The sequence below is a fragment of the Buteo buteo genome, chromosome 26 (genome assembly GCF_964188355.1).
Source record: "Buteo buteo chromosome 26, bButBut1.hap1.1, whole genome shotgun sequence".
NCBI classification, from domain to species: Eukaryota; Metazoa; Chordata; class Aves; order Accipitriformes; family Accipitridae; genus Buteo; species Buteo buteo.
In genome coordinates, this window is record NC_134196.1 from 3,606,719 (window position 1) to 3,619,229 (window position 12,511).

Genomic DNA, 12,511 nt, shown 5'->3' on the forward strand with positions numbered 1-12,511 from the left:
TCCCAGTGAGGACAGTCTTCCCTTGCATTTGATGTGCACTAGTGATCAGTGTTCTACTTATGTGGAGGTATTAAATTGGCTTAAGCAGGCTCTTGCTTTCTTCTCTGCCTTGTAGGGCATGTTGCCACCACCTTTTTGTTGCCAACATAACTATTTGTAAAGCCACTTGGCAAACATATGTCAAAACTATTCTTTCTTTCCCAGGTTGTCAGCTAGATAATCATTTGCATTAGGAATAGTGTCTTTCTTATGTGTTTAGTATCCTTGGCAATGGATACGGAAATGATCCATGTGTGCATATCCAGTTGACCATTAAATGGCAGCATGAACACTTCAGATGGATGTAGCAACATTTGTAACAGAACAAATTGGTCCCATGCTGGGACATCTTGACTGCTGTGTAAAAATTAATACAGCAGAAAAAATGGTAATTGACTCATTGTTCAGAGGTTTTCTGTTACTGAGGAATCTCTGAAGTTGTACCCAGTTAGAGGATTGGAGAAGGGAAGAAAAGACAATAATTTGTGAGTTTTTAAAAAATACCAAATCAGAGTAATTTATAAGTTTAGGTGAAAGACATTCATTAATTCAAACAAATTTTTGAACCATAGTTCAAAGATTCTTCATTACAAGAACAAGTTTGTTTACTGCCCCTTTGGAATTGTCTTTAAAATATCTCAGTAGGAGTATTACAAGTACTCAGCCTGACTCTGAGAAACTTGTTTAGGCTGTTGTTTCAGTCAGTAGTTACGTTTTTAGTTGTAACCAAGGTATTCCACCTCTCTATTGTTTCAGAAATAGTAATAGTACCACAGCTTATTATTGTCAGAAATCTCTAGAAAAATACAGAAAACAGAGGACACTGTTAAATCTTATGCATTAAGTAAGTCTCCAAAGAGTCTGTTTTATCATAGCAGTTTTTTCTTAATGTCTTGTTTTGTGTCTCAATATAATGCCTTTAGTGCATCAGATCTTAAATGTGCCTTGGTATTCATGGGAAAAATATGCATGTATGTTGTCAGTACTGTAGAGCGTGATCTAGACCATGCTGCTTACGGTGGCTTTTATTTGCCAATTGAAAATTCTCCCTGTGTTGCTATGTTATGCTTGCTTCCAAAAAAACCCAACAAAACAAAACCCTCAATTACTGTGAAACAGCTTTGTTTCTCTTGCCTTTTTTTTTGTCTTCTGCATGCACATAGAAGTGTAAGAGGAATGCATCCAAAGCTGTCTGTTTTTAAACTGTTCCTGAGTCTTTGATATTACACATATGCACAGATACGTATACATACAATAATTATGGAAAGGTTTGGTTTTACTTTTGCCTTATAGGTTTTAACGTAAGACCTTTCTGAGTTGTTTGGTGGGGGTTTTTGTGTTCACACTATACAGAATGTGTATTGAGGTTCAACAAGTAATGAACCCAAAAATTTGACATGTGGAGGAAAAGTTGTGAGCTGTAAATCTACAGCAATTGTACCAATTAACCATAGAAAATTAATTTTTTATGATGGTCTTCATTTTGTCTGCAGTTTTAATAATTACAAAGCTTTTTTCTTGGGATGAACTCTGTTACAGCTCTCACTTGGTGGTTAATTTCTAGGCAGGCCATGATAAGGTTCTTCAGCAGCTTCCTCAGTATAATTAATTTCTGTTTTAAGAGAAAAAGGCCAAAATCTTTTTTTATTTTGTTTAGAAACTTGTACCACTGATCTTTGTTTATCCAAATCAGGAGTGTCTTTAGTTTTTATCTTAGTTTATATTGCTATGGTGTATTTATTGTGTCTCTTAGTGCTTGATTCAAGAATATTGAAGTAAGTTAAAACCTTTTCATTGCCTCAGATCTTGGGCTGTAAATGTAATTTTTTTGTGAGCACAACAAGAAGCAATGGTTGAAGACTCTGGTCATGGAAGTTCAGATGGTTATAGGACAGGTGATGCTAGGCTGAGAGCTACTGGAGGGTGAGAGAAGGTTCTTCAGTATAAGATTCTTTGAGTTGGTGCCTGAATCGGGGGGGGGGGGGGGGGGGAAGGCAAGCCTTTAGTTTTTGAAAGTCCATACCTTTTATTGAGAGAATTGCTCAGGCTTTCAAAAGATTGCAGATACTTTTCAGTCTTAGAACTAACATTGTTTTCTTGAGCCTAAAAGAGGTTTTCCACTCAGTTTTCTTCCAAAGACTGGCTCGTTTGCAAGAATGAGGAAGATGGTCCCAGAAGTGATGACTGCAACGTTGTAAATCTGTCACTAAAATAATCTTGGTATTAGGGAGCAGCAAGCTTGGGTATTTTTATAAGGGTTTTTTTCCTTCTGAAAACTATATTAAGGCTTTATGCTTATTAATCAAAGCTAGTAAAATTACAGACATTGGGTTTGGTTTCCAGTGCTTATCGTATCTTTTGAGATGGAAAGTTCTGTGGCTCTTTGGAAGTATATATGCTGCATTAATGTAACCTTCTGGTTTTTGCCTTCCCCTTCAAGAGAAAAAAAGACTTTCAGTTTATAGGTCTGACAGCAAATGCAAGAAGCTTTGCTACTCAGCTCATTCGCTTTGTTGGCTTAAATGTCAGCCAATTTAACCAGACTCACACTGTGTTTTTTCACTTGGCTGTTGAGAGAACAAAACCTTTGATAATTAAGGTGGATCTATTCATCAGTACAATCTATCTAATTTAGGGAGATGTATCAAATAGATCTATGATTCTATCTATCAAATAGAATGTCTCTATTGATGTTGCTATTTGATATTGCTTGTATATATATGGGGGAGAATACGTGTGTACATTTTAAAGAATGTAAACTTGCTGTCATTACCTAAGTGAAACTTGAGTCCAAGAGAAAGAAGATAAGCACAGGGTATGAAAAAAGGACTGCAAGATCTGACTGTTTTGGCAGATTAGGGATTTTTCTTTCTTTTAAATTCTGTACCAGTAGTATAGTTAAATATGCCTGTAGTAATGATCAACATATTTTTCAACTTAAAGGATTATTTTTAAAAAAAAACTTTCTTTTGATTTCTGTCCTTCATTACTTTTTAAAGGCAAAGGGATGGGGGAGGGAGGTGAAGATAAGGAAAAGTATTAACAGTCTCAATTAAATTAGGACAGGCTATTTTCCATATATTTGTTCACAGAGGTTCTTCCAGTTGATGATCTAGATCAGGAGCTGAATATAGATGCTCTTACTCACTTTGGGAGGAGCCTCTTTGCCTATATTAACTAGGAAAACTAGCCTCAGATAAGAAGTTAACCTTCGTGAATACCTTTCTACCTCCAGTTTTCAGTAATTGTTTGGCTGTGATTCTATAAATATGTAAAAAGGGGCTTCGCCTCAAAAGTTTAATTCTGTATTGAATATTGTTTTATTCATAAGGAAAAGGCTGTGAGGGTCCTTTTGCCCTTTTTTCACTGGGAGGTCAAACTAGGCTGCGATATTTGACTTCACAATTATTTTTCTTTCATCAGTAACAAAGGTCTTGTTTGTCAGATGTCACTTACATCTGTACAATGTTAGTTCTTTGACCTAATGCAGCATAAAAGGTAATAAATTTTTGAGTAGCTCTGTTCCTGACAAGACAGTCTAGTTGGCCAGAGTCGTGTTGTTTCTGAAGACCTGAGTGTGGAAAAATGCAGTAGAAATTTTTTTTCACCAGTGTGAACAAATGTGAGTTGAGACAAATACAAAGAACAGATGTAATGAGTAATATGCCATATTTATAATCCATTCTTGTCAAGTAGAATTGTGATTGTATGGAAGTGCATCTGTATTAGATGAGAATTTTATGAGTACTCAAACTGGTGGTTTATAATCATAGATAAATTATCCATGTATTTCTCATTATTGTAATTAATAGTTTGCTCTGTATTTGATGTGCAACATGCTTATATGATCAATAGCACTTTTTTTTGCTTAATTTGGTAGATTGAAAACAGTTTAATAAAAATAAACACCATGGAAAGCTGGTTTTCTTTTTAGATTAAGGGTACAATATCCTTGACAGGTGTTTCCTGTTTCTGTTTTTAATTAATATTTTTTGCAATACTCTAAGGTTTCCAGACTTCTCTTTCTGACATAAGCTTGTATTATCACCTTCAGAAATACTTACTCTTAAGTTAGATGTATCTAAAATTATTAATGTAGCCAGACAAATGAATGATGCATAGTTTATTATGTGCTTGAAAATATTTAACAGACCTGTAACTGGTGTAATTAAAATGCTAGTGGAAGGTTAAATTATTGTCTGTTCAGATTTGAATGATACAGTGAATGACACCATGGATTTTGAGAATCAAACAACTGTAATGCTGAGGACCATATGAGAGAGAATGTAATGATTCTTGTTATTCTTGCTTCTAATTTTGGGGACTGTTTTTACTTTTCAGTCGGTAATAGCTTACTTGATTTTCCATCTTAGATCATAAAAAATGTAAGTCACTTGACAGAATCTTCAGATCTCTTCAAAGCTCTGCCACAGTATACCTTTTTGCAATTTTTTTAACTATCTTTACGCAGTTTGGTCCACTGCTGTGTAAATGTACCCATTTGGTTGTAGCGATTTTATGAAACGAGGTTGAGTGTCCCACGTGTTTTTGCACCTCGTCCTGTCCTAGGAGTTCATATGGAGTGCTGTTATCTGCTTGCTTCCATGTCTTATGCCTGTGGCTTTAGTTTGTTAACCCATCCTTAAGGGCCATGCTGTGTCCATGCTGTTGTTCAAGTGCTGCTGTTACGTAGGGTTTCGGTTCCTGTCCTTTCCTCCCGCTTTAGCGGTCGTCTTCAGATAATGAGTTTTTCAGAGCAAGAACTGCCCGTAGATGTTTGGAAAACACCTATGGCACTGTAAAGCAGCTTGTAAAAACAGTCAAATAGCAACTTAAGTGTGTATCTAAGTGGAAAAGTAATTGTAAAATGCTTAATCCCTATGTAGGTGCATCTTAATGCAATATAACATCTGGAAACAGAGGAGTCAGCACATAGTCTGATCCAAAGCTTATTGAAGTTGAAGGACAGGTTCCCATTGACTTCAGAGGGCTTTGAATCAGCAAAGTCTTAGAGAGCTTTTGCTATTTGTGACCCTCCTGAAATAAACTGGCTAAAATTTAAGCTATTAAATAACTTTTGAAAATTTTAGCTGAATTTGTTTGAACTTGCAAGGATTAAGCATACAGCATATGTTAATTGTGTGTAAAGATCTTCTGCATTCCTTTTTTCACTTTAAAGGTACCAAGGGTCTGGGAGCTTGAAGGGAGTGGTGGCGTTTTTGAGAATTTTAGCTCTCAGCATTACAAGGCCTCTGATTTTTGGTGAAGAGATGAGTGCGGAATCTAGTTGAGTTATTACTTTGGAATCAAAATGCTTTAATGTCTGTGCTGTATATCTAGGGTGTTGTGGACATCTGTGTGTGCTAAATGAGAAGTGCTCTACTACAGGCGTTGTGGGAGGGATTGGTCTGATATAAAGGGAGCCAGAACCCACCTGTTCTAATCTGATTTTACCTGGATGATTTAAAAACTGTGGAGTTTGTTTTCAGAACGGTGTTACAGAGATCACTTTTAAATGACATTGAGAGCAAAGCAGGAGTTTAAGACTATTGAAACAAACTGAGTTAATGAATGTTGGAAAAGACTTCTACAGGTTTTAAGGAGAAAAATGTGTATGAAAGGTAAATTTTAGCACAGTTTTCAAGGATTAACTTGTGTTGCTTTTAAAGAAAAAAATACCAGCTTTTCAGGGTTAGGGCTGGAGATGATTTGTAAGAAGCAGCAGTTCTGTTAATACGTTGTTGCTTCCTTCATTTCATATCTGTATAAGGATTGAACAAGTATGTCTCTGCCAGCTTTTCTGGGTTGTATCAGATAGTACCGTATCAGATTGCTTGTCCTCATTCTGTCTGCAGAAGGCTAGAATTTGCATTAGTTGCATTCAAGTGTATGCATCTATCTGCCGTGACATCTAAAATATTTGATTTGGGTACAACTTATTCAGAGTAGATAAATTTACAGAGTAGAATAGTCAAGCCCTGGGCTCTAGTCTAAAGCTCAAAAATAAAAATGATAATGCATGCTCTTCTCAAAATTGGTAAGAATTTGGGGGAACATCAGAAGTCTTACTCCATCTAATCATAGCCACGAGATGTATATTACTAATCAAGTAACACCATTTTGGATTTAAATTAGATTTACTGTTAAATGAAGAAAATAAGTATGTATCTGTTACAAATTGGTGAAAATGAGTATCAGATAATTTCCCTTTAATTTTGTTAAACTGAATTCAAATTGAGTTTTCTGTGAAATTGCTGTCACTTTAGAGAACCAATGCTAGCTTTGGCTTGTATAGATCATATTTTCAAAGCTCTCTTCACTGAGACCTTACTTCAAACTAACAAGAATTAGCAGGTTCTGCAACTTTGGCCAGAAGTGTGAATAAAGAAGTCAGGAAGAGAATGCTTGTGCTTTAAGGGAGGAAAATTTGGTTTCATATCAGTGAGCATCTTTTCCATTAAAAAGACTGAATTACATTTCAATCAAAGGAAGCATTCACTTACACATGGATTCCCACTCCTGATTCCTTTTTACTGTTAAATTCTTTCAAAATCAAGCCCTAACTTAATTCAGTATCTTAGTAAAAATGGTGCTTCAGCACTCCATGAAACCATCCTTTAACAGGAGAGATTTTGTAACTGTAGTTAGCAAAATGCTTGCTTTTATATTAGCTTGAGATTTAGAATGTCTCTTGGATTTTCTAATCCATGTGTCTGTTAATTTATATGTAATATTCTTCAGCAGCAGATTTTTATTTTTTTTATTATTAAAAAATTGTGTAGGCTTAAATATTTGCAAGATCAAAAGTCAGGAATAGCCTGTTTCCATATAAAGGCATCTGTTTTTTCAGTTAGTGCCCAAGTGGAAAATTGGAAAGAAATTGTTGTGCTGTCAGGTAGCGTTAGGGCATTACATAGCTAAAAATTGCACATATCCTTTTTGAGAATAATACACATAGGAAGATGCAGGTTTCATTGAACAGTATAGGAGAATTGAGTAAAACCACATATAAAGGATGTGTCCTTCCTTTTTTTTTTTTTAAAAAAAACCCTAGGTTTTTAGGAGAAACATAGGTCATCGTTTTGGAAAAGTTAAAATAAATGCAGAAATAAAGCAGTTTCAAGTAAGGTCTTTAAAGCAGGTCCTGAACAGGAAGAGTAAATGTTCTCCTTGGAATGTTCTCTGAATGCAGTTTCTTAACAATAAGAATATCCTGCTTTTGAGAGAGAGCGAGCAAAATTATTCATACTAAGGTGTGGCTTTATTGCACATACAACAGTGCATTACAAGGGCAGTTTTGAAACTGCTACATTAACTGTATCTCCAGCAGATATATTTTTATTTCCTACATATCTGTACCCAGTGCCTGACTATTTCTGCCTATAGTAGCTGTGGTTGTCTAAGATGTTATCTTGTTTTGTAATCTACCTCTTTCCCCTTGGATGCAGTGATTGTACTGTTCATCTCAGACTTTGGGACTCAAATCCCAAAAGTCATCTTTTATCCATCCTTATGTGTTACTTACTGTCCTGGGCAATCTAGTCTTGTGACAGTTTAGTATATGTATGCATTTTACCACCAACAAACACTTCCAACTTGTTCCACGGATTTGTTCTCCTTTTTATTATGTAGCATGTACAGAGTAAGCTATGCAGTTGAAATGTGTATACTTAAAGGGCAGATGTCAACATAAAAGTAACCATATTCACAGTCTGTTATGATGTAGATCTTTAGCATACTACTTCTTGAATTTCTCTGTTTAAAGGAGAACATTGAGGGAAAATTGATTTTTTTAGAATTTTGTATGTGAATTACGCGTTTTGGAGTGCAAAGAGGCTGATGCAGGAAAAAAACATACGAGCACCTCAGACTAAAAAGTATGCTGTGCTTGTGTTTGATACTGCCTATGTGATTCTTGGAGGCTGTGAGCAGATGAACAAGATCTTGTGAAATAACATCTAGGGTGAATTGTCCATACGGAGTAACGAAGGACAGAATTGTGCTTCTTGTCATGTAAGGGCAAACATATGGCACACTGCAAAGTTCACTTAACATCTTAGGCTTGTGGCAACATGTTTGTCAGGCTGGACCTTTGTTATTATTGCTTGTTTCCTTCCCGCTTTCCATGGAGAAAGTGCCTCCTGCTTTGTTCCCAGTTCAGTCTTACTGCCTGACTGTAGAGAAACGTCCATTCTAGCCATCGTTATCAGGCCCAGGCTATCTATTTCCCTAGGTGGGATCGGGTTTGAGAATTGCTTTTGTGCTTAAGGCTTTTAGGTTGTTCCCTTCCTCCTTTTGTGAAAAGGGCAAAATATAGAGAAGTTCAGTAACTTCTCATCCGTAAACAAACGGGCTGAAAGAGAGAAGAAGGTTCCAGCCACTGCCTCCTCCTCAGCGGGTTTGGTGAAAGAAGCTGCGGAGGAGGCAACAGAGCGCATATCATCAAGTTTTCAGATGATTGTTTGTTTTATTATTGGATTGTAAAATCAGTGATCAAATCAGCTGTTTTGTTTTGTTTTTTTAAAAAACAAAGATTCTCATTTTCCCTAACAGAAATAAAAAATGCAAAAATGTATGGGCACCTACCTCTCAAGACATTCTTTTTCAGTCCAGTAGAGGAATCTTGCTTTAAGGATATTGTTCTAAGGATAACTTGCATATTGACTAAATTTTCTGTAAGCCTTCCAGCATTTTTATGTGAGGTAATTAAATTTTGTTTTCTGATGAACTAATTTTTTCTCACTTTTTGCTTTTTAATCTTTTTTTTTCAGGCTTCCTTAAGCCAGACTTAATATTGATAGAATGAAAAAGTTTAAGAGGAGACTTTCCTTAACCTTGCGTGGAAGCCAGACCATTGATGAATCACTGTCTGAGCTAGCAGAACAAATGACAATTGAAGAAAATAGCAGCAAAGATAACGGTAAGCATACCTTTCTCTTTCCAGAAAATTTAGGGATTTTGTCAGGTTGGTTTTTATTTCAGTTTTCACAATTGCATGGACTTCCTCACTAACCTTTTCTTTTGGTTTATCTTACATTTGAAGACCCCTATTCTTTTAACAGGTTGATATGTTCTTACATATTGGTTTGGTTTGCTTTGATATTGAACTGTTACACAGCTAATTATCCAAAGCTACCTGAGTTGATATTTTAATGTGGTGTGCAGCAAGGATCATAGATGCTCTTTCAGTAAATAAACCCATTATTGTATGAATTTAGTGGGTCTCACATCAACTTCATATGGCTTCAAATTCAGTTTTTTCTCAAAATCATTATTCAGTAGTATGATTGATAGTAATTGCTTAAGTATTATAAATAAAACTGTTTACCTTATCATTGGTGATGCAGTGCACTAGTCTGAGAATTCTGTCACCTCTTCATGTCTCTGAATAGTACTTCTCTTCAGCAATGTGAAGGCAACTAGAAACACTCAGGGTAACCAGCTTGCCTGTATATTCTTACACAAGTCTTTGGCTGATCCCATAAACGTACTGGCTGCTGTAAAGTCCACATTTATGATGATATCGCTTTTGAATGCAATTTGCAGTAATAATGATTGGAAGAGATTTTGTTGCTTTGCTTTGTTTCCTGGGTTGCAGCATTTAAGTCATATTTCATCTTCTGTGGTGATTAGTGTTATTTCTTGCTCTGCTGTCATCTAAGATTTTTCTCAAGTATAGAGTGATCTGAATCCCCCCACCCCCTTTCACACCAATAAATTATTCTGAATTTTCCCGCTGAAAACTGACAGGGAGGGCTGGGAAACTTGAGCAGAAGTAGATACAGTGGAATTTGCCCTGCAGACTTCTAAAACCCCGTCCAAGATCTGTTGCATACCAAGCTTTTGAAAGTTGAATTTACCTTTGGCAAAACAAAGCTATTCATGTTTTTCATTTTTACCCTTAATCCCTTGTATATTCATTGCTATTGTCCTGTCTTCATCATGGGCCATGCCCAGTAGTTTTGAAAATGATGTTTATTACAACTTCTTATGCGTTGATACAACAGGTCTACTCTGAAACAAGATTTGTAGTATTTTTGCACTGACATCTACTAAGTACTTTCTGAGACACTGAGCAGTTGTCCCACATGGTTTCGCTTGTATTAGCCTTTGTTACTGATGTATATTTTGTTCAGACCTGTATATACTTGACAGATTGATCTCATTATGCAAGTAAGTGCTAAGAATATTACTTTTACACTGGGAAATGAGCATGAAAAATTGTCACCAGCATCAGTGAATGTAGTGAACTGGGTTGCTGAATTGATTCAGTTGAAAGCTGGATCCAGGAAGAATAAAAAGATTTTACTCTAAACTGGACCATGTTGTGGGTGCCACTTCAAGGGACAGAGGACACAATAACTTGTTTCTAGAAGCATGAGCTTATGCCATCTTAAACCATGTATGAATCTATTTGCAGTTTGTAATATTTATCTTGAGAATTAATCTCAAACAGCAATACTTAGATATCTTCTGCATGTTTGTCATCAAACTTTGACAAACATAACTTCTCAGTAGATATTTAAAGTGATAAAAATACAATTCAAGAAAATGTTTCTAATTACAAATTCATTATTTAGCCTTTAGTGCTCCTTTTATTTTGCTTTCCACGTTATTTCATTGGCCAAAAGGAAGCTTATATGCTAATATTGTGTGATACAATACATGCTATGCTTACAACTGCAAAATGTCGTTAATGCCTTAGTAGAGTATCTTTGGATACACTGAAGTGTTGTTGATCCTCTTGAAGGGAGGAAGAATAATAAATATAAATTGTACTTTTACTATGCATAATCTTTAACTCATCATCTTCTGTAATTTTAAAAAGTTTTACTGACATTTGCTTCCTTTTTTCTCTTAGTTCTAGAATGCAGATATTAGTCTCTGTCCTATCTTTGATCTTGCAGAGATGAACAGGTTACTACTTTGTGGATTTTTGTTTTCTTTTGTTTTTCCTTTCCTTTCCAACCCTACTTTTCTTAGAAAGTAGAATTGGAAAATGCTTGCTACACCAGCTAGTCCTGCTTTTCTAAACGAAGCTTTAACTTTCCCACAGATCATGATATTTTGGAAGGAGTATTTTTCACACAGACTGTAGGAATCGGGGTTTGGGCAACAACAATTGCTGGAAAAAGCAGTCAGGAAACACGATCTCTATTTTGGTGAAAGACAGTTTGGTAGAGAACATAGCCTGGAAAAAAATCCTTCCATGGACGTTATTTTAAAAAATTTCTTACAGACAGGTGCTTAAATGAGAAAGGTTTGCCTCGACATCTTACAAAATCAGAGGCTAAGAAGCCTGTACTAACTGTAAATATCCACCTGAGAGGGTGTAGTCACTTGAAGAATAGTTTATAAAGTGATAGCTGCATTAAGATCTTGAAAGTGTGTCTTTTACTGCGATGGTGCTGATCTCAGAAGGCAGGAGTAACCATCTCCCTAGTTTTGCTTTTAAGAAGAATAAACAGCTCCTTTACCCTGTGGGACAGAGAAGCACAGATGTGCCCAGTTTGTAGGCTTTGGATCTGTTCTTAAAGGAACTTAAAAAGCACAGTCTAGTAAATCAAAGGCAAGCCAGTATCTTGATCTACAGAGAATCAAAGTCAGGGATACAGCCAGTCTTCAGAAAGTGGTTCTTACCTGATTTATTTTCAACCATTATTACATCATGAACTTGAGAAAGGAGAGTCGAAGGGCATTGCAACTGTTCTTCTCACACCAGAAGGCAAGGATAGACCCTGAACACTGAAGGCCTTTACAGCAGGATTTTATTCCGTTGTTGTTGTCCAACTTTGTTTTGTTTTATTTTTTTCTTCCTGGCAAATCACCCATCTCGTCTCCTGTCATTCCATTCTGATGGCTGGGTTCACTGAAGGATATAATTTTATACACGCTAGCTTTTTTACTTTCTGGAAAATGACTGTATTACTGGGCTGGACAGGTTGTAGAGGCTACATCTGTAGAAAACCACATCTGTGCTGACCTAGGATCCATGCTCATCTCTATCTGATTTTCACAGACATGTCCTGTAAAATCTTTATAAGAAAGTTCCAGTTCAGCGCTGTGATTCCAGATGTACATCACATGTACATAGTACCAGGAACCTTTCCTCATGGTCACCCTTTTGCAATAACCTGTCTTGTTCAGCCCCCGCCAAATGTTTCCTCTCCCAGAACAGTTGCCTCTGATTTCAAATAACCACTGCTCCTCTCCAGAGACCCACCTTGTCGCTAGCTCCAGCTTTGAGTGGGTTATTTGAAGATTTAAAGAACAGTACTCCTAATGCAGAACAAATTGTCCTGTTTGTAGTTCACAGACATAAAAATAGATATATAACTTTTGATTTCTTTGCAGTGCATTGATACCACTGAATCAGCTAACCTTTTGTATGCAATCTCATTTCATATACAGCCTCCTTTATTGCGTGATGTCAGTACAATCTCAGTATGCAGCACTCATCCATCAGCAGCAA

General features: G+C 36.2%; 1 protein-coding gene across 4 annotated transcripts in view; it reads left to right on the forward strand.

The window, feature by feature from the left end:
* Positions 1-12,511, forward strand: part of CDK17 (cyclin dependent kinase 17) — a 95,043-nt gene that overhangs the window by 30,381 nt on the left and 52,151 nt on the right. For all 4 annotated transcript variants that reach the window (XM_075057855.1, XM_075057857.1, XM_075057856.1 and 1 more), the window contains exon 2: positions 8,811-8,959. In XM_075057855.1, coding sequence (XP_074913956.1) covers positions 8,842-8,959 — 118 coding nt within the window. In that variant the 5' untranslated portion in view covers positions 8,811-8,841. The remainder of the gene's footprint in view (positions 1-8,810; positions 8,960-12,511) is intronic.